The 20,625-nt window shown below is 52.3% G+C and overlaps 1 protein-coding gene across 1 annotated transcript; it reads left to right on the plus strand.

The window, feature by feature from the left end:
- Positions 1-9,588: 9,588 nt before the first annotated feature.
- Positions 9,589-16,953, plus strand: PDZK1IP1 (PDZK1 interacting protein 1). Its single transcript, XM_075097690.1, has 4 exons — positions 9,589-9,764; positions 13,632-13,740; positions 15,723-15,821; positions 16,371-16,953. The coding sequence occupies exons 1-4, from the start codon at positions 9,689-9,691 to the stop codon at positions 16,441-16,443; spliced, it is 357 nt and encodes a 118-aa protein (XP_074953791.1). The 5' UTR covers positions 9,589-9,688; the 3' UTR covers positions 16,444-16,953.
- The last annotated feature ends 3,672 nt before the right edge of the window (positions 16,954-20,625 follow it).

Raw genomic sequence — 20,625 nt, forward strand, 5'->3', positions numbered from 1 at the left:
TCTTGCTGCATGCAGGCAGGGCGGGATGAAGCCCTGCAGCCGCACACACCAACAGCCCCCTGGACAGGCACCACGAAGGGTGTGTGAGCAGGAGCATGTTTTGTCCCCTCCAACAGTGGCACTGCCCCAAAGGTGGTGGCATTGCCCCAACGATGGCGATGCCATCGCCACCACCCTGCGTGCCTGGGGCTGCTCTCCAGCAGGAGCTCAGGGTTGATGTCCTTGAAGTGCCATGGCCTGATGGGGGTCCTGGCCACGCGGGTGATACGGGGGTCCTGCCCTCACCCCATCACCACGCCCACGAGGCCGCTGGCACTCCCCACGCAGCCGCCTCCTTTGAACAGGTCTCGGGGAACCCCGTGCCGCAGATAAACGGCAGATCAAAGCCGACCGAGCGCTTCCTGCCCCCGCAGCGCAGCGCAGCCGAAGCCGGAGCCGGAGCCGCAGCCCGAGCCGGCGGGGCCGCTGCCCCCCGCCCGCCGCCGCCGCCACCGCGGGCCCGCCGCCGCCGCCGCCCGCCCGCAGCCCGCGGCCGCCAGAGGGCGCCGCCCGCCGCCCGCCGCCCCGCCCCGCCCCGCCCCGCGCCGCGCCGCGCCGCGCCGGGGGGCTTCGGGGCGCCGGGTGGGTTAGGAGGGTTTCATGTGTTCTTGCTGTTTCCCCAGTAAAGCAGGTTAAAGGTTGTCCTTTCCCCTCTTCCGCTTCTTTCCCGTTTTTTTTTCCTTTTTCCCTCTGCCCCCGTTTTCCCCGTTTTCCCTTTTCTTTTCCTCTTCTTCTCCTCCCTTCCCCTTCCCCTTCCCCTTCCCCTTCCCCTTCCCCTTCCCCTTCCCCTTCCCCTTCCCCTTCCCCTTCCCCTTCCCCTTCCCCTTCCCCTTTCCCTTTCCCCTTCTTCCCCCCCTTTCCTGCCTCTCCCACCCACCCTGATCCGATATTCATGGGATTACCATAGACTGTTATGTTAATACCACTATATTTGAACAGTGCAGCTATTTTCCCACTGAGTTGGTATTTTGGAAAGTCTGATATTCACCCCAGCTCAGCCCTGGAGGTCTCAGTGCTGCCCCGTGGGTCTCTGCTCCCTGGGACTTGGGGGCGATGGGCTCCATGCCTGAGGTCACCGGCTCCCTGTTGGCTCTGCCAGGGGAGTGCAGGCTGCTGTGACCCCCACGACTTCAGCAGAGGTGAGGTGACCCTGCGAAGTCTCACACTTCCTAGTAGGAGTGCTGGTGGCTTTGCCAATGCCCTGCTAGTTATTGAGTTTTAATAGCTCACTCGGTCCTGGAAACTGCCTTTTCCTTTCAATCCCAGGCAAAAGCATCTCTCAGGGGTCTTCACCTTTCATCCTCAAAACCTATTCAGGGCTGGATTTGAGGGCAGCCTGTTCTCAGCCACCATGGCACAATGGCATGGCTTGGCGTTGTTCAGCCCTTTCCTATCCATCCCGTCTCTCCCAGGGGAGCCCCAGCTCCCTGTCCCCATCTCACGGCACTCAGCTTAGCTGCAGGAGCATCCTGCTGGGGCCAGCAGCCTCCAAGGCTTCAGGAATGGGTTAAGGTTACCGAAAAGCTCTCCCAGCTTCAGTGTACCTTGAGAAATCCCTCTTTCACCTCTTGGACTCACATGAAATCCCTCTGGCCTTTCCATGTCCCTCCCACCCCCTTCCCCAGCAACAAAAGCCACTCAACGGCAGCTCAGAGCAGAAGATGACGTGGTTTTTCCCATCTCCTCCTCTACCTGCATCTGTTTGCTTGGGTGGCAGCCAGAAAAGTGACTTCATACATTCGATTTTTTTCCCCCCCTTTATTTTTCATTTTATTTTTCAACCAGTCTAATGCCTGTTGCAGAATGGAGGGTGAAGCAGCCAGGCCAGATCCTGCCTCTGTGTTATGGTAATCACGGCTGCCACCCAGCAGATGCAGACTGCTGAAATAATAAGGCTGTTTAACAGGCACGGAGGAGGAGAGGGGAGCTTTTGTTTGGCACTTGCCGGGGTTGGAGTACACTTGTAAAGCAACAACTGGAGCTCATTGAAAAGAAGTGGAGGTTATTAGATGCACTTTGTTCGCTGCCGATGGCCCAGTTATTTTTTTCCCTTCAGATGCCAGGCAAAAGCTCCGGTGCTGAGAAGGAAGAGAAGAGATGCCACCTGAAAACATACTGCTTTTGCTGATGAGTGTGGAAATAGATAGGGCTGGTGCCTGCTGGCAGGGCTCTGGCAGGTTGGACCCCCCTGTTTGAGGATGCTCAGGCTTATCTCCTGCGTTAGGGGTGCTCTTCAGCTCTGCCCAGGACCCTTCCTATGCCCAGGGAAGGCTGCGGGGTCTAGAGGAAGGAAAGTACCTTCCTCAGATGGTGCTGAGCAGGGGGGTCCTACTGAAATCAAGGTCTTCTCTACCAACCCCTAGGGACACACAAGGGTGTCCTCCTCATGGGACACAGCCTTCCCTGATGCTCCTCCGCTTTCCAGGAGGCTGATGTATGCACAAGGCCAGGTCCTGCTTGTGTTGAGACAGCAAAGCCAAGCTTTGCACTTAGCTGCATTCGGAGCTGTTGAAACACACAGCTTGTTACCAGCAAAAGTGACCCAGAATTTGTCAGGGTTTGGAGGGCAATGGGTTGCTGATGGGGATGAAATAAATTCAAGTGACTGCAGGAGCTGGGGTGGCATGAAACCTCATGCTTGGGAGTCATAATCCCATTTTGAAGTGTTGCAGTTTTAGATGGAAGAATGACAGAAGGTAGGTCTGGGTGCCAGGAGTTTTTTATCTTCTCCCAAGTAATTGGGGACAAGAGAATTATTAGATGGGTTAGAAGTCTGTCCATCCATCCCTCTACCGACCTATGTACCCCACTGCCTCGATGCACCTCTCACCAGCCTTATCTTTGCCCCAAAAAACCCCCAGCTATCCCTTTCAGAAGCCAGGCATAAAATCAATATATTCCCTCTCCAATTCAGGTAGCTCCCCATAAATCTTCCCAGCTTCAGTTTGGTCTCCTAGGACTCCCGGATCAGTTGGTAACCTATTTAATCAGCTGAGATGATCAGCGCTGTTTGTTGCCGAAAGGCCCTTTGAACTCTTTGTCTCTTCGCTGAATGATGCTCGTGTCCCCTGAGGATTTAGCCAGACAGGCCCGTTCTGCATGACAAGTCTCAGGTTAATAATGGCGGATGCTGGCAGCGCCCACCAAAGTCCGGCTGTGAGCCCAGGGTGCTGGGAAGAGTCGCAACCCCTGTGCCAAGCCCTTATCGCTGGATCTTCCCGCGGCCCCTCACTTGGCTCGCTGCAAAGCTCCATAAAACCACACCAAATTGCAAGCCCAGCATTAAGGGCATCCAGCCTAGTGCCAGGGGAAGAGAACTATAGCTCCTTTTGGGGAGGCTTGGCAAGGACTGGAGGTGAGGGGGACTATGATATCACAGCCCCCATCCCGGGGGTACAGCCTTGGCTTTTAGCATATTTTAGTGCATTTTACGTATTAGCTGATTGGGAATCAGCCCCACACCAGTACTTTTGCTGAGGGATGGTGGCTTCTGGAAGAGGTTTCCCATGCTGGTCCAGCCCTTGGGAGAAGGGGGCTTGGCAGCGCTCAAGATCTGGCCTCCAGGAAACAAATCCAGAGCTGCCCCAAATCAGCAGGACTCCTCCCACTGGCTTGGACCAGTTTTAAACCAGGGAAACACTGAAGTGTCACCTTCAATAGCCAGGTTTCTCTTCTAGGCTGTGTTGAAGTTGTGCTGGAAGTGGCTGCTACCTGCCTCCCCAACAGCCTCTGAGCAACTCAACCTGGTGAGAAACAGCCAGGTTCTCACCCTGTCTCCATCCAGCTCTGGCCCAAGGGGTTGGTGTTTCTCCTTCCAAAGGCTTCTGCTCTCCATAAACCACAACCTAGCATGGACCACCATTAAGACAGGCAAAGCAACGTAATCTACGAGCGCATTAGGGTGTCAGAAAACAATAATCCAAGAAAGAAACACATTATCTGGCCTTGTTACTTTACAAAGTAATTTAAATTAATTTTTCCCTAGAGTGGTTAGGGAGCACTGCAACTTGCCCTTGTCTATTCTCTCTGGCTAATGAAGCTTTACCAGCGACTGCTCGTGAATTCCTATTAAGACCTCATCTTAGAGGTTACAGGGCAAAGCAATTTCTGCTCCTGGGAAAGATGCCTATGAATTTGTAATTGTAAGTCCGTGTTTGATAGGGATTAGCATCTGAAAGGGGTAGAGTGGTGGGTAGCAGAGAAAACATTATTTCAATTAGCTGAAGAAAAACAACTTAACATCTGATTATAGTTTATACTTTTAATTTCCTCCTATTCTGGCATCTGGGATAATTATTTCCTGAAACTATCCACCCCCACCAAGCCAGCCTACTCCTTCCTTCTCCTCCTTTTGGCCATCTTTGTTGAGATTCACATGGAAATGGTTGGTAAGTTGGGTTTTTTCTTTTTCTTTCTTCTCCTAGGCAATAGCCAGCCTCACCAAATCTGGGGATGGAGAGGAGGATGCCGTACCAAGCCAGACTGAAGTGAGACGTGTTGTTTCTCTTTGCACCAAGGAGGCCTGGGATGAGGATGATGGGGCTTTGCTCCACAGCCAGGCTCATAGTCAGGCTTGTGGCCAGCAGCTCAGCATGGTGCTGGTGCCCAGCTCTCCCAGGCAGAGCCCTGATGCCTAAAGCTTCACTCTGCATTTGGGCATCACCTCTGATCACCCTCTTTCCTCCCACCCCATAAAGGCAGATGCCGTTTCGTCTGCAGGGACTTGGCCTTTGTGCTAACCTGTGCTCCAGCTATTTTTTTCTGGCTGCTTGGCCTCCTATTTCCTAATGACGATGCAATCAGTTTTCGGATGGGAGATTCCTCATAAGAAGGCTTGTTGTTATTTAAGGAAGATCATGAAATCTGTCCTTAATGAAGGGACAGGAGAAAACCCTTTCACCAAGTTACACTGAAGCCTGAGATTATCATTTTTATGGGCTTCCAATCTTTCCTGCCTCATGTCTTATCAGCGAATGCAGCTGGAGGCTTCAAAAACCCTCCCAGCTTGCTGCTGATTTTATGGGACGAAGATTAGAGATGATCGGATAGTAAATTATTCATTCCATTCGATATCACTGGGCAGGAGGGAATATCCAGAGCGAAGTCAGCTCCCTTCTCCCTTTCTGAGCATCACATATTGGGATCCCGGCTGTTTGCCACTCCAGCAATGCAGTGGCACATTTTCCTGTGCTCAGAGATGATTAGGGGTGCAATATGTCCTCTGAACAGATGGGAAAGCTGAGGGGGAATCACAGATGGAGGCTTTTCCCCCAGCAATAAGGCAGGTGGATTTTCTTCTCATTTCAGGGATTTTTAGTTTGATTCCTCCCAGCCCAGGGGAAGGTGGGAAAGATCAGGTAAGTGTTTCTTCAGCCTAATTTCTCAAGGTTGCGGGACCTGAGGCCATTGTGAATGTGCTGACAGACCCCTGGCAGCTATTGACCCCACAGAGAGAGGACAAATCCTGGCAACTGTGTACAGACAGGCAGCTGGATAGAGGAGAGAGCCTGTTGCTGCCCTTAGATGTAGGGAGCAGCAGCATCACCCATCAGGACCCAGCACAGATGGTGGCCAGTGTGAATGTTGTCCAGAGACCTGTGCCAAAAATCCAGCTGGTGTAAAAACATCATCCAGAGCATTCCGTGAAATACGCATGACCCACGGTGATGCTAGTGAGCAGATCTCAAGGGAAAATGAAGGCCTTGGTATGGCCCTACCTGGTGCCAAATGCCGGTGCCACGTCTGGGCCCCATCTCAGATGGCTGCTGGGTAGCAGCTCCCAGCGAGTGTCCTGCCAGGAGCAGTCCTGGATGACCCCGCTGGAGCATCCAGGCCGCCTGGGAGGAGAAGGGGAAAATCACTATCCTCCTTAAACAAGGGTCCAGGAGGGATGGCGACTGCCACCCCGCCACCCCATTCTCCCTGCTGCTTTTTCAGGGCTTGCAATTAGCATCAGCCCTGGGGGATTCATGAATGGTCTAATAAGATGCCTAATAAAATGCCGAGAGGTGGGTTTTTTTTCTGGTCTCTGTGTGTGTGTGCAGAAGCAGAGCGAACTGCGCAGCTGAACCCCGGGCTGGAGGGGAGAGGACAGGGACAGCGTGGGGCTATGCCCCATTGCCACACCATTATCATCAGCACATAAATAAGAAAATGCATTGCTGTTTAAAGGCATTTTTAAAGAGGGGAAGTGAAGAGACAGAGCTGTGATGGATGAAAAGCATTTTTCTGCTGCCGTTTATCCACACTAGCATGCTGGGTCAAGAAAATGCCCTTTTAATAGCAGCTGTAGCTCCTGGCTCTCCCCTGGCAGCATCCATCCCAGGCTGGATTTGAAAGGCACTGTCGATGGGAAATGAGAGGATTCTGGGGCAAGCGAGGAATATTTGGTTTTGGTGGAAAATGTTAAAAGAAACAAGCAATTAAAAGTGGGATGGGGCAGGGTGTTTCTTTTCTTTTTGGAGCAGCAATTGCAACTTAAGAAATGCATCATTACTTTTTTTTTTAAGAAAAAAGTCTCTTTAGGGGCTGTTCAGGCTTGCTCTCATCTATTTTTATGGCTCTTTCTGAGAGAAGGAAGGAATGAATGAAGGAAGGAAGGGAGGAAGGAAGGGAGGAAGGGAGGAAGGGAGGAAGGAAGGGAGGGAGGGAGGGAGGGAGGGAGGAAGGAAGGAAGGAAGGAAGGAAGGGAGGGAGGGAGGGAGGAAGGAAGGAAGGAAGGAAGGAAGGAAGGGAGGGAGGGAGGGAGGGAGGGAGGGAGGAAGGAAGGGAGGGAGGGAGGGAGGGAGGGAGGAAGGAAGGAAGGAAGGAAGGAAGGAAGGAAGGAAGGAAACAAACCTCCATTAAAACACAGAGCCCTACAACACTTTTTGAAGAGGAACTGGCATCTGTTCTCTGAGCTGTATCAACCAGGAACACATTTTAGGCTCAGGAATGTTGCTTTGAGCAAATGTCAATTTTGGCTAAAATTGACATATTTCTTAGGGGAAAAAAATGCCAATTTTTGGAGGATATCAGCGTAAATCCTGAAATTCCAGGACCTGCTTTGTGCAAGACGTGTTGTACGGACAACTGCTCACATGAATCCCTGAGAGAAAACTGAGCTGGTTCTGGCTCCGGTTTGGTTTAATTAACAGTCACCAAGGTGATTTGCCCTTCTGTGCCTCAGTTTCCCTCACCTGTAATATGGACCTGTAGGGCTTTGCCTCATCGCAAGTGAGGGATGCTGAAGGCACTGATGCAAGGGACAGCAAGATTTCCAGCATGCTGCAGCAGAAATACATAGCTTCTCACCTTTTCAGGTCCCAAGCCACAGCCAGAATGACAAAAGCATGAGTCAGATAGCAAATTATTTGCTGAAATTTCTGACTTTGCCCCTGCAACAAAGCTGCTGCCATTACAGTGACTTGCTATTTCTCATCCCCCCAGGCTGGACTCAGCGATATGCAACCAAGCAGGTGCCATAGGCACTTTCGACCACAATAGTACATACCTTCCTAATAGCTGCTGTGCACTAAAGGAGATGCATTGGAGCACAGGGGAGCTTTGAGATAAGCAAACAAATGATTCCCTGGCCTCATCAGCAAGCCAGGAATGATTAAATAGTTAAATTTCCTTACCTTTCTTATAAAAGTAGGAATGTGCAATGGTAAAGTGTTATTTGCTCCTCAGGAGGGAGCCAACAGCAAGACCCCTGTTGGAAGGCACAGCAGCCCTGCCTTCATCTCAGGGTCTGGTCTGTCATGTCCTGTCCCCCCAGCACACCAGGATATGGGTGGATCCTTGAGATATCCCTATCGTTGGAAAATCAGCCCAGGGTCCCTGCAGGTGGACTGGGCAGAGCCCTGGGGAGAGAAGACAACCTGCAGTATGTGTGGAGGAGGACAAGTTGAAACCCCTGTGAGCAACCTGCAGCAGCCCCAGGCATGGCTGGGAGTGGACAGCAAGAGCAGAGAGATGTGTCAGACCTTGAATTTCCTAAGTGCAGCAGCAGGACTGGCTTCTCTAGGACTCCTAATCTGCTGATAAAACCTTCTGCTCTAAACTCTAAAATAGCTCTAAAGCTTTTTTTTGGGGGGCTGGGCTTTTGCTAAGACAAGGAACAAGCAGGCAGCAAAGATCGCAAGCTCTACGTGCTTCCCCAGACAGATAACATGGAAGCAAGTCATGGGGAACCCAAAGTTCACTCTCAATTTTATTTCTTCATAATAGATTCCTCTTTCTCTGTAACATTAGACTGCCTTATTATGGGCAGGTACCTGTCATGCCACTTCCTTGCCAGGTGCAGTGGGAGAGTCCCTGCCCTAAGGATTTCATAAGCAAAAACTAGGAGGGTTGGGAATGGAATTCCCTCACGTTGCAGGTGGGGATTTGTCTGTGGAAATGACTTTTGGAGAGGGCTGGGAACTGGCCTTCAGTCTTGTACAGCTCAAGGCAGCTCCAGCTTGTTTTCAGGATAAATGACATTATTCTGGATCTAGGGGAAACAGAAGGTACAAAGGAGGGCAGACCTGCGCTGGTGGGTATGTATTCTGGAGGATGCTGCATGTTCCTGAGTGTGGGTCCCTTGTGGGTGCTCACATGGAGGCCCAGCAGCCGGGGGGTCCCTGGTGGGGCGACCACCAGACCCAGAGGCCAGGAGTTCAGATGATGCCAAGGGGGATGCTCAGCCACCCTGCAGGGCTAGGCTAATGGAGATGTTATGACACAGCACAAGAAGAGTGACAACAAAACCCTGGCTCACAATTTTAAAATTTCCTTCAGGAGCAAGTGAAGTTGCACAGTCATGAGGCCAACTAGCTTTTATTCTTCCTGTGGGGTGGGTTTGTCAGCCATCCAAACCCAGCATGGGCTGGGAAGCTACTTAACTTGGGACTTGCAACCTTCCCCAGCCTGCAGCATCTGTGCAGCTGATGTGAAGGGCCAGCCTTGCTATCTGCTGCATGTCTTCAGGTGTTTCCACATCTTCTGGTGTCAAAGAAATTTTGGAAAGAGTCCTGAAGGTTCATTAAAATGAATGGCATGTTTGCTCTGTTTAACAATCTCTCCATTAAACAAGGCATGGGAGGTGTACTTGGCATTGAATCTGTTTCATTAAGCGAATGGTTTTACGCTGCAAATGTGTTTTGCTGGGTTGTTAATGACACTTGCTGAAAAGAGCAAGAAAGTGAGGCAGGGCTGTGGTGGGCAGCTCCCCGCATACCCAGGACCCAGGGTCCTGCAGGGCGGGAAGAGGTGTCAGAGCTGAGGCATCGCTGGACACCCCAGATCTCCTGCGGTGGAGAGAGGGACCTGGGGGACACCCAGGTCCTGTTCAGCCACGTTCCCCCTGCAGCCGCTCTGGGGGAGAGATTGACTTATCTGGGTGTTGTTTCTTCCTCCTGGGCCAATGCAAATGTTTTGCGCCTGAGTCCCTTTCTACGCCCTAAGGGGACTGTCAGGTTCAAGTCACCATGCCTCAAATTCCGTGGGAGAAAGAAAGAGGCACCTCCTTCCACCCCTTCCCGCAGCAGGATTTGAATAACCCGGTGTGAGCATCGGCCTCCCTCGTTAATGCGTTTGATAATTGACCAAGCGCTCATTCCTGCGGGAGGGCGGCGTGCCCAAGCGCAGCGCCCTGCGAGGACAGCCCGCGCCCCTGCCTGCCGCCATGCCTGCCCGCTGCCGCCGCCTCCTCCTCCTCCTGGGGCTGCTCCTGGCGCTGGAGCCTGCCTGCTGCCAGGAAGGTAAGTGCAGGCAGCTGCCTGACCTCCCCGGGAAACTGAGGCAAGGGGGAGACAGGAAGGTGCGCAGAGCCCCAGGCAGGCAGGAGCTGCTCGATGAGGTGGCTCTGGGGACAAGGGACAACTGCAAAAGGGCCTCTTAGGAAGAGAAAAACCACCTCAGCCGCTGCCCAAGCTTCAGCTCCAGCTTCGCATCCGTGGGTGATGGGGATGGGTGGGTGTCCAGTGGGTTGGGAGTCTTACCGGTGCCAGGATGCAGAGACTTTCTGCCTTTTTGCTGAAGGCTGAAACTGCAGTCTGAGGTTTTTTCTCCTGCTTACACGGAGATAAAGCAGTTCTGATTTACCACCAGCAGGACTGTGCACTGAGATGAGTAATCTGTTTTCTTAAGGCTTTTTCTTTCTTTCTTCTTGCTCTTGTCCCTAGGCAAGTGTTGTCCTGGGTCGCTCCCCAAGCTCACAGGTTTTCCTGTTAATCTGTAATTTTGATCACTGCTGAGGCGAAGGAGCAAACATTTTCCTCTGCAAATTGTCTTCCTGATCTCCTCCCAAAGACTTAATAGAGAAACTTCCTATGGCTAGGGCATTATTTTTAGGAAATTCATAGAAGGACTTGTCTAATGCTAGAAATAATAATAATAGTGAGTAATTAAAACTCATCTGATGTTACCCAAGTCCTGGAAAATTCCCTCCTTCCCTCCCCCTTTCTCCTTCTGATGCCCTAACCCTGACTGCTCTTCCTGTATTTGTTTACCAACTTGCTGAGGATTTAACAGACTTGGGTCTCCACTGTCGGCAGGATTGAAAGTTTTGCTGTTGCCTGGAAAAAAAAATAAAAAGCCTTTAATGAGGATTCAGAGCCTGGCACAGCTTCCTCAGAGAGAGGAAAAGACAGGGGCCAGCCGATGCTTTCCAAGCACTTAGGGAAGATGTATCAAAAAACCAGATCTGTGCCTTCAAACCAGCTGTTGAGTGTGGAAACGGAGTTACAACATGCACAAGGGCTTATATTGGCACTGGCACGTCCCTTGGTCTCATCTGTAGCTGCAGACGTGTGGATGCACGTCTACTGGGGGGTGCAGATCCCACATTGCTTAGTTTGATTTAGAAGAACTTGTTTGAAAGGGAAAAAGCCATCATTGCTGCGGGGCGAAAGGAGGTGGCAGAGCCCGAGGAGCAGGCTGTCTCCTGGTGAAGTATTTTTGCAGGAACACAATCCAGTTTCCACAGGTGAGACTCATCCTTTCTGCCATCCCTCCTGGCAGGGCAGCAAGGTGTACTCTGCTGGGGCTCCGGCCAGGCGGTGTCCCCCAGGGTTGCCATCCACATAGTCGCAGAGGAGATGCTATCAAGCTTTTTGCCTCTGCCTGGTTCCCATTCCTCCTTTCTTATGTCCCTTTCTTAAGTTCCCTGTGCCCACAGGGTATTTCAGCCCAATGAGGAGGGATTTGCCATTCCTCTGCCATCCTCATCTCCCCTTGCAGGCAGGCTCTACATAGTCTCTAAGCCAAAACCTCTTGATCTTGGTTTGGTATTTTTCCTTTTGGCTTTGGCTGCTCTGAAATCTCGTGAAAACAGGTGTCTGAGTGAGGTTTCTCTTGCGAAAACATACAGTACCTCCTGAGCATGCTGTTCAGAGGAGGTTTCCTACCACTTATCTTCTCGCCTGCTTTGCTTGAAGATCACGACATGCAAATTTGGCAATTTCAGTCATTGCTGACTTCATTCCCCGGTTGACCTTGAACTCCCTTAACCCCAGCAGAAACCTCACCGAGGGCTGGACCTGACCATCCCCTCCTAGGCTTAGCCTGGAAACCTCGGCCCTGGCAGGAAAAATGAACTGCAACTAATAAATAAATGTGGCTGAGATAACAGCCAAGGGCAGAGCGAGGGAGGAAGCAAAGCGGGCCAAAGCTCAGCCTGGAGGCAACAGGTGTGTTCAGGGCTGCACCCACAGGGGTGGTGGGTACCAGGGGCAGGAGCATCTCCTGCCCATCAGGTAGGGCAGGAGGGGACCAAGCTCTGCTCTTCCTCACTGCCACTACTACCTCTGTACTCCCACCACCAGCCTGCTGATACGATGGGATTTAACCCAAAACACACTGATGCAAGGTGGAATTTCCCCCTGATTTCTTCCCACTTGGGTTTTGGTCCTGGACCTTGCAGTAAACACTCTAAGTGCCTCCGTGGGGAGGTGACGGGACTGAAGGCTGTTGTTTGGGGCTGCTTTCCTGGCCACTTGCCCAGGGGTGCCACCACTTTCTGGACTGGCACAGGTGGTGAATCTGTTGGCCAGGTTGATTTAATTTCCAAGAGGAAAAAGATTTTTGTTTTATTTGGTTGGGTTTTTTTTGTTGTTGTTGGGGGGTGTGTGTGTGTGTGTCTGTTTGTTTAAATAAAAGCTCCTTGCAGTAAGTATTCAAGGAACTGGAGGCTTTAACAAAGGACGGTCCCCCTCCCCAAAACCACAAAACCAGAGGAGGGAAATGAGGGCTGTCAGCAGCAGAGGTGGCATGGAGCTGGCTGTGGTTGAGGAGTTTGCACACGTGGAGTACACAGCCCATCTTTATGGCTGCTAGTAAAGATTATTTGCTGTTTATAGCAGAGATTTGTTTCCCCTGAGACAGATGAGTATTCAGCTAGTGTAAAGCTCCCAAGTCAGATTGAAGTACCAATGCGCTCGTCCTGGGGCATTTCAGCCTTGCAGGTGCTGGTAGCAGGGGATGAGTTCAAGTGGTCCGAGGTTGATACTGGGGCTGGCGGGGAGCATCCTCCACCTGCCCCATCTGCCTGCACAGAGGGACCTCATTTGTGCACAAGGGTTGGCATTTCGATCAGCAGGAAGAGGAAAAGCTGTGCGTGAATAAATAGTAATTAAATCCCAAAGGGATGTGTCCATGTGGACAAGGTCTCCTTTAGGTGCTGATATACTTTGTGCAGACTTTGTGTGTTTGGGTTTGACTACATCTGAGTGCTCCTTTGCCCAAAAGACTTTGGGAGGTGAGGAGCAGCCATCCCAGCATGGACGGGGACAAGGTATCCTCTTCCCATTGCCCTCCTCTTGAGTTCCTCCTGCATCCAGGAACATGTCTTGCATCCTTCCCACCTGTGGCTGGATCACTGCGTAGGTCTGGCTAGAGAAAAATGAACCTGTGAGTCTGTCCCATTCCAGGGAGGCTGGGGATGCTGCAGCCAGCTCCTGGCCACCTGCTGCCGCCCACCCCTGCCAGTCCTGCCTGGCTTTTGTGCTGGAGGTTGTTTGTCTTAATGCTTCAGCCTTCAATTTCCCCATCATAAATCAGTTTGCTACTCTGGAAACTTGTTGGATGGTGCATTTTACCAAAATCCATGTCGGCAAACATTTGCCGTGAGAGTGACAACCAAATTTTACACTGTACCTGTCACAGGGTCCTTGTCTTACCAGTCTGTATTTGGAAAATAACACAGGAATGATGTCTATGGCATCTGGGAAAGGAGAATAAACAGTTTGCTGAAACCCCTCTGCCTTCCTTCCCCTGCCACTTTGGGCAAACATCCTCCCTCCTTCCCTCTATGTCCCCCAGGCCTTTGCCCCCCCCATCCCAGAATCATCTCCACCCCACTGTGCATATATATGTATGTATATATGGGGCCCCAAAGCTTCAAGGCACCACGGTCCACATGCAAATGCCAGTGAAACTGCTGCTATTTATGCTTTATTTTGTTGCTGTCACCTAGGTAAACTTGCCTGGATTAACAGCAATGCGCTCTGCTCGGCTTTGCAGGACCAAGTTCTTGGCTGGACATTGGTGAAGCTGGATGGGAGAAGCTCTGCCAAGCAGATAAATCCTGAGGATGTATTTCTAACATGTATCCTCCTTTTTTTCCGCAGCCCGGGGCAACCTCCAGCCGTGGTCGCAGGGTGTCATCGCAGTGGTTGTGTTTCTGGTCCTGGTGGCCATCGCCTTTGTGGTCAATAGGTTATGGTGTAAGGAAGAAGTGTAAGTGTGGGAGACCTGGAGATTGCTTTGGGTTGGGCTTAGCTGCCTCTGCATGGGTCACTTCCAGCCGCCTCTGTCCCTGTGCCAGGGCTGGGAACACTGTGATTGCTGCCAGGCAGGGAAAGAAAAGACTCCCTGTCCTGGTGTCCCTGTCCTCTCCTCTCTGTCCTGGTCTCCACACCCTGTTACTCATTGCCAGGTGTGAGCACACACTATCTGTCCCTGCTGCTCTCCCTGCAGGGGCATCCCCAAACAGAGCGCTTAGATGCTACGGCAAGAAAGAAAAAAGAGCCACAGCATTGTGGCTCATTTACGTGGGCATGAATCTTGGGGGGGCTGGCCTGAGCCTGGTTTCCTATTGATCTGAGTATGCAGTTCCCAGGTGCCTTATATCCATGGGAAGACAAGCCCAAAACAACTCCATTTACAAGGCAGACTAGACCAAGTCAGCAGAAGGCAGTGAAAGGAGCCAGGAGAAGAGGGAGGTAGATGAGCCGTGGCAGTGCTCTCTACCCAGAGCCTAGGGCACAGGGAGAAGAAGTGGCCTTTTTAATCAAAAAAGGGCTCCACAGGGCTGGTTGCCTCTTGCCCGCTGCAGGCTGCGCAAAGCCACAGGCTGCTGTGTCTGCTCAGCAAACCCAGGCTAACTGGTTAAATTGCAATAACTTGATCTTGAATCTGAGCCCGAAGTCAACAGGGGATAAAGACAAAGTGCACTATAGCCTGGTTCATGGTTTCTCTGCATTGGCACAGGTGCTTTGGGCTTTGCACCCAAAGGTGCTGGGGTCTTCTTGTATCTGTGCATCCCTGTGGCCTCTCCAGCCTGAGGAGCTGGGCTCTTGGGGTGTACCGTGATGCCCAGCAGGTTGGCTTCTGCCCCAGACGCATTTAAAGGGGGGCCCTTTGGGATGCATTCAGGGTCAATGGATAATGCAATGTGTATATATATATTTATATGGTCTGATTTGCAACTGCAGTCTTAGTTCTCTGAAGAGGACCTTTGTCCTCAAACTGGAGGAGCCCACAGCCCACGGAGCAGGAGGCAGGAATGGTGTTTCCCACCTCTGCCTGTGCCTGGCTGCCTCTTCCCAGCCTGGAGGCAGAGGATGCTGAGGAGGGCTTGAGGGGGGATGGTGACTTGTTTTAATTAATCTGGCCTCTCTTCAGAAGAGCCGTCAGCAAGGCTCAGGAGCCTGGCGCACTGCCAGCTCTGTGCCGTCGCTGTGACAGCAGCTATCAGCTCAAGCCACTGCCTGTTTATGCCAGTCTGTTCCTTGGAAAAGCCTCTGAAATCACCCTTGGGTGAGCACTGGAGGAGGCAGGGATGTGCACGCAGAGTGGGCCTGCACCCACCCCCTGCAACTAAACCCCCCTGGCACCATTTGGGCCATGGGCTTTTTCCAGAGCTGAGGTTTTAGGTTCTGGCTGAGGTCAAACACCTGGTCCCTGCCTTGTGGTTCCTTCTGCGAGTGATCCAGATTCTGAGAGGCATCCGAGAGAAAGCAGCTCGGCTTTGCACGTGCGGATGTGCACGCCTGCACCCCTCCTGCGCCAGGGCTGTGGCACCGGCAGAGCCTTGCCATTTCTCTCAGTGTCAGCTGGGACCTGTAGGGGACTATTTTGCAACAGATTACATAGAAGATGACTGGAAAAACCAGTTAGCAGGAGAAAACAATAGTATTAACAAATGAGTCTTGCTGACTGCCAGCCAAGCACTGGGAGTACCAGGTCCAGAGACGGGGGCTGGCACTCGGCATCCAGGCACGGCCTCTGCAAAACTGCTGTGAGGGTGTATCTCCTCACCCATGTCCTACCGGGAAGGGGGCTGGGCTGGGTATCTGAGGCCAGGATCACATGTCCAGGTACCTTATTGTCTCTGTGGTGTTGGAACAGTCCCTCCTCTGCACTGTCACCATCACAAGCTGCTCCCTGGCATGGCCCCTCCATTGCTCTCTCTTAGCTCTTCTCTTCTCCCCCTCCAGGGAAAATGTTGAGACGGTGGTGAGTATTGAGGACAAGCGGGAGGCTGTCACGTCCAATGGCCACGAAGGGGGATACCTAACAGCTGCATCTGGCTTCAGGTGAAGGCCTTTCTCAGACCTCCTACCCACAGCTCCCAGGCTCTGCCCCATCCCCCGGGGGACAGCTCAGACATGCAGAGCTGTGGTCTCTCTCACTCCGGGTCTCACATGTCCCATGCACCTGGTTTTGGGGCTTTTACCCTCTCCAGGGGCTAAGGAGAAGGCAACGAGGGAATATTCCCTCCTCCCTGGTCTCTCCCCATCCCTGCAGCTGAGCCTTATGACGTATCTACCACCTTGCAAGCTGCTACACCACATTTTTCTTATGCTGCATCACACCTTTCAAACAGAGGAAACCACTGAAAGTGCCCATAGAGACAGTCAGCCACATAGATGCTGACTGCCAAAACAGCCCTCACTAGAAATTAGAGCAATTCCCACTCTACACTTGGCTCTCCTCCTGGCATGGGCACCCCTCCTGCTCTTCCCACCTCACCCCTTGCTCAATGCATGGCTGGCACCAACAAGGTCAGGACTCTGGTGCTGGCTTCAGAGAGGCTGGTCTTGCTGAGAGTGAGCTCAGTGCTGTGCTTCTCCCTCCTGACGCAGGTCCAAAGAGAGCCAGCACGCTTACGAGAACACCTTGGAGCCTGAGGAGAAGGTGACCACCACTGCCATGTAGCAGGTGCCCTGGCCGTCCGACCTCCTTCCTCCTCTCACTTTGCTTCCTGCTGTGTGATGGGCGCTTTTGCAGGGACCCTGTGCACCGGCATCCCTCATGTGCAGGGGCTCCCTGACCTCTCCATGGCACCACCATCTCCTCATCTTTTCCCTTTCCATGTGTGGACATGCTCTTCTGCCTCAGGGGCTGACGTCTATGCAGACATCAGTCCCCAGGAGAGGTCCAGAGGTGCCACCTCTCCTGCCTGGCGGTCATTCCACCTGGTTGGTGAGGTTGATGTCCCCAGTCCCAGGGGCGTGCTGACCTGTCTCAGACATGGAGGGGTCCCAGCTGGGTGCCTGGGACATCCCTGCACCCCTAGCTGCCCTCCGGGGAGCTGCTGATGGAAATCCCACTCTCTTCCCCACATTTTGTCCTCCTTTTTATGGCACCATGCATTTTAATGTCAGAACAAACCTTCTCCCCTGTATATATCTTCCCTGTGAGCAATAAAGAGAAGTATTGCCCATATGACAGCAAAGAGGGTCGTTCTGCTAATCACTCAAAGGACTTTCTGGCATCTTGCAGTGCTCCCAGCCTTCAGGCACTTTTGGGAAGGGAAGGACACTGGGGAAGGCGGTGCTGGGGTGAGAAGGGTGCTTAGATGGGCGTCAGTGCCTCCATCTTCCCCCATGATCCCTGCTGGGTAGGATCTATCTTTTACTTCTGCACTTGGATGAAGCCAAGAGCACTTTTGCTTGTGCCTGTGTATCAGCAGGGGAGATAAAAAGGTGGAACTTTTTTTTTTTTGCTCAGCATTTGGACTGCCCCAGAGCTGCAAAGGGCGATGTGGAGGTGAATATTGTTCCCCTCCATTTGCCAGATGGGGGAACTGAGGCATGGCACCAACCCAGCACTTCCCAGCACTGTCTGATGGGTGAAAGGCAGCGCTCCCTGAGTCCTGCTGGCCACAGGGCACAGACCCACAGCCAGCTGGGGGCCATTCCCATGGCCGGAGGCTGAGAAAGGCAATTGCTTCCCAGTGCTGCTGGGATGTGGCTTGGGGGCTGCTCTGGGCAGTGCCGAGTCTGGCCATGGTGCAACCTGCTTCTGCCAGGCTGTTCATTAACCAGGGTCTGTTTTTCACTGCGGTGGGGACAGCTCTGGGGAAGTGCTCTGGCCGCTGTGGGAGCAGCAAGTGCTCCCAAGCTGTAACACCTTGGCCTTCCCTGAGATATCAGTTGCCCAAATGGTATGCAGGGTCCTCCCCTTGACCAGAGAGGAAAAGGTTAAGGGGCTCTGCAACCAAGAGGTGCCTGGGCCTCCAAGTGGAGCAGGGCTGGGAGGGATGGGATGGGAGGTTATAAGAGAGGTATTTTTGGCAGTGCCTGGGTTTGGGGGGAGCAGGATGGGTTTAGGGTTCTGCTGTGCAAACATAAGGGGGATGAGGTGGCACAAGGACATAGCAGGAGGACACCAGGTGCCTGAGCCACCTCTTGCTCTTTCTTTCTGCTGTTAGATGCTGAGCATTAGGCCAAGGGGAGATTTTAGACCTGCTGTGAAACATCAGCTGTGATGGATTTGGGCTTGGTGGGACCCTTCCAGTAACAGACCCACCCTTAAAGGCATCTCCCTGAAGAGCCTCATGTAGGCAAGCATTTCAAAAATGCCCACAAGACTCAGCATTGAGAAATCACAGCTCTGGTTGAGAAATTGCAAGGGGGTAGAAGGAAACAGGCAGAAGGGTTGGAGGGGTCAAGCCCTTGGGTGCAGAGGCGTGACAGCTGCCATCCACAGCATCATGACAGAGCTGTTCCCTTCTACCGCCTTCCCTTAGGCAACTGGAGGCTGAGCCAGCCCTAGTCTGGGTCCTGGATCTCCCCGCTCATGCCCCTGACGGATGCTGCTCCCCAGACTTTTTACTTGCCAAATGTCACATGGGTTTGGAAAAAACAAGCTCCATGGAGTTCAGTGGTAATGCTTCACTCAGCAGGGTTTAAGGAGGATTAGTCATTGCACGTTCCCGCCGTGTCAGCACTAGGGATGGGGGTGTGGCAAGAGGAGGGGAACCGATTAATTTTTACCTTTCAGTTGCAAAAGGAGTTAGAAACGACATCCTTATAATGAGTAACAGCAGTTTATTCCCTGCCCTGTGCACACCCTGAATATGTGACAAATGCCCAAGCTGTTCCTCCAGCAGTGCCTGGATGTGGATTGAAGTGGAGGTGTGCTGGGGGCTTGGCAGGTCCCTTTCTCTGTGGAACCCTCCTGTGGTTGTGGAAGAGGCTTTACTGCTGTGTGTTTTGTGCTAGCTCAGGAACCTCAATGTTTGGTCTTTTGCCTGCCAGTGCCCCTCCAGAGTTCACTTTCCTTGGGAAAACATCTTTTGCAAGAGCCTCTGTAACCTCCCCAGTGGGATCCCACCTCTGCACCGTCCATGATGCCATCCTGCCTCAGTTTCCCTTGTCCATCAAGCACGACCTGAGGCTGTCTGTGCGAAGAGGGCTGCCTTCCCACGAGCTGTGTACCCAGCTCATGGCTGCTTCTCGGTGTGATCCTAAAAAGAACAAAAGGGAGCGAGCATAAATGAAATTTATTGTTGGAAAATCTTAATTAGATTTTAAGCCCCAAAGGAAGAAAAGTGAGGTATTATCTGACACAGCTAATGAGTGTTAAGGGTCCATTGTTATATTTCTTGTTTACCTTTCTGTGCTGGCTGATACAGCCCGGATCCTTGCCTGTACTGCCATAATTAGGATATCTCATCTCTCACTGATAGGGTTGGGGATGCTCTTTAAAGCACAATGCTGTCTCATCCCTCCCTGGGATGAGCGTGATCAGGAAGGCAACTTCTGGCGTCTCTGCACTCGCACCTTCCCTGTTGACCCTGTGAGCTGGGGGGTGCCCTCCAGAGCCAGGGCTGTACCTGCTAGCCCCCCAGGTGATGGGCACCTCTAACAGCCTCGGTGACCTCTCTGAAAGGCCCTAAGTCAACTTGCCTGGGGGCCAAATCCTCCCCAGCACCTCTCTCCATACAGCACAGGAGGAGACCATGTCCTCCACAGGTCACCCCATGCCCACTGATGAAGGGGAAGGACAGCTGTTGGTACCCTGTCCTGACCCTTACTCTGTAATGCTAGTATCTCTGAGGCTTGGGCTCCAGGAAGATGCCACGGTTGGGACCTGCTGTGGACAGGATTGTCTCCTTTTGGGCAGAAGATATTCAGGGTGGTCTCTTTGCATTACCACCTCGTTACAAGATGTATCATAACTTTTCTTTGTGGCCTAGGAGGGTGCAACTCATCTCATCTCGGACCCCCAGATAACTGGGCATCTTGTTGAAAACCCCCTTTAAACTGTTGCTTCCCTGATCTCTCCTGAGGCTCTTTAGCTGTGGAAGTTTAAGATGTTTCTGTTCCAGCTGTGACCACAACCCTGGAGCACCTTGGGCAGGTGGACACCTACCTTATAAGTTATTCTAAGGTGGTTTAATTAAAGACTTGCTGTATGCAGGTAAACTGCTGCTGGAAGGACAGCCAGCTCCAGCCCTGACCCTGAGCGATGTAGGCTGGGGTTTATGTCCTGGCATTGGTCGCCTTGACACCCAAGTGATGTGATTTGGCCCTGCAGAAACAAAAAGGGAGCCTGTCCCACCATCGTGGTCCTTCAGGCTGAGGAAGGAACCCAGCCACCCAGGTGGGAGCCAGGAGTGCAGCATGTAGGGGTGGCTGTGTGTGGGCAAGGGGGCTGCAAAGTTTTTGGTCTTGATTCAAGCCACTGAAAGCCAGAAGTAAAATACCATCCATTGTTGGTTTATACACCCATAGTAGCCAAACAAACATCCCCGGAGCCTGTCCTTATCACTTTATTACACCTGCTAGAGTGAATAGATTAAAGAGGACGGGGGAGGGGGGAGAAAGCAGAAGAATCCAGCAGAAAAACTGGGTTTTGGGATTGTTAATTATTCTCTGGGGTCTCTAATCTTTAACTGGCAAACAGCATCACTAACTGTCTTAAAGCCCCTCCTGGAACATCCTGATAATAAGCCATCTGCATGAAGGCACCCCGTTATCTGCCCTCCTCCAGCCGCCTGTGACATGGCTGTAGTGGAAGATAATGAATGTGTGGTGTGTAATAATGACACGTCATTCATGATTATCGGCCTGATACCCAACCTTTTAGCTCCATTGTTTGTGCTTCAAA

Source organism: Phalacrocorax aristotelis, chromosome 6 (assembly GCF_949628215.1).
Source record: "Phalacrocorax aristotelis chromosome 6, bGulAri2.1, whole genome shotgun sequence".
Lineage (NCBI taxonomy): Eukaryota > Metazoa > Chordata > Aves > Suliformes > Phalacrocoracidae > Phalacrocorax > Phalacrocorax aristotelis.

What these genes read in the sequence shown, in the direction of transcription:
- PDZK1IP1 (XM_075097690.1), top strand. Translation starts at nt 9,689, where the DNA reads ATGCCTGCCCGCTGCCGCCGCCTCCTCCTCCTCCTGGGGCTGCTCCTG. An exon ending in GCCTGCCTGCTGCCAGGAAG is followed by an intron (nt 9,765 to 13,631) that starts GTAAGTGCAGGC and finishes TTTTTTCCGCAG; the next exon opens with CCCGGGGCAACCTCCAGCCG. An exon ending in ACAGCTGCATCTGGCTTCAG is followed by an intron (nt 15,822 to 16,370) that starts GTGAAGGCCTTT and finishes CTCCTGACGCAG; the next exon opens with GTCCAAAGAGAGCCAGCACG.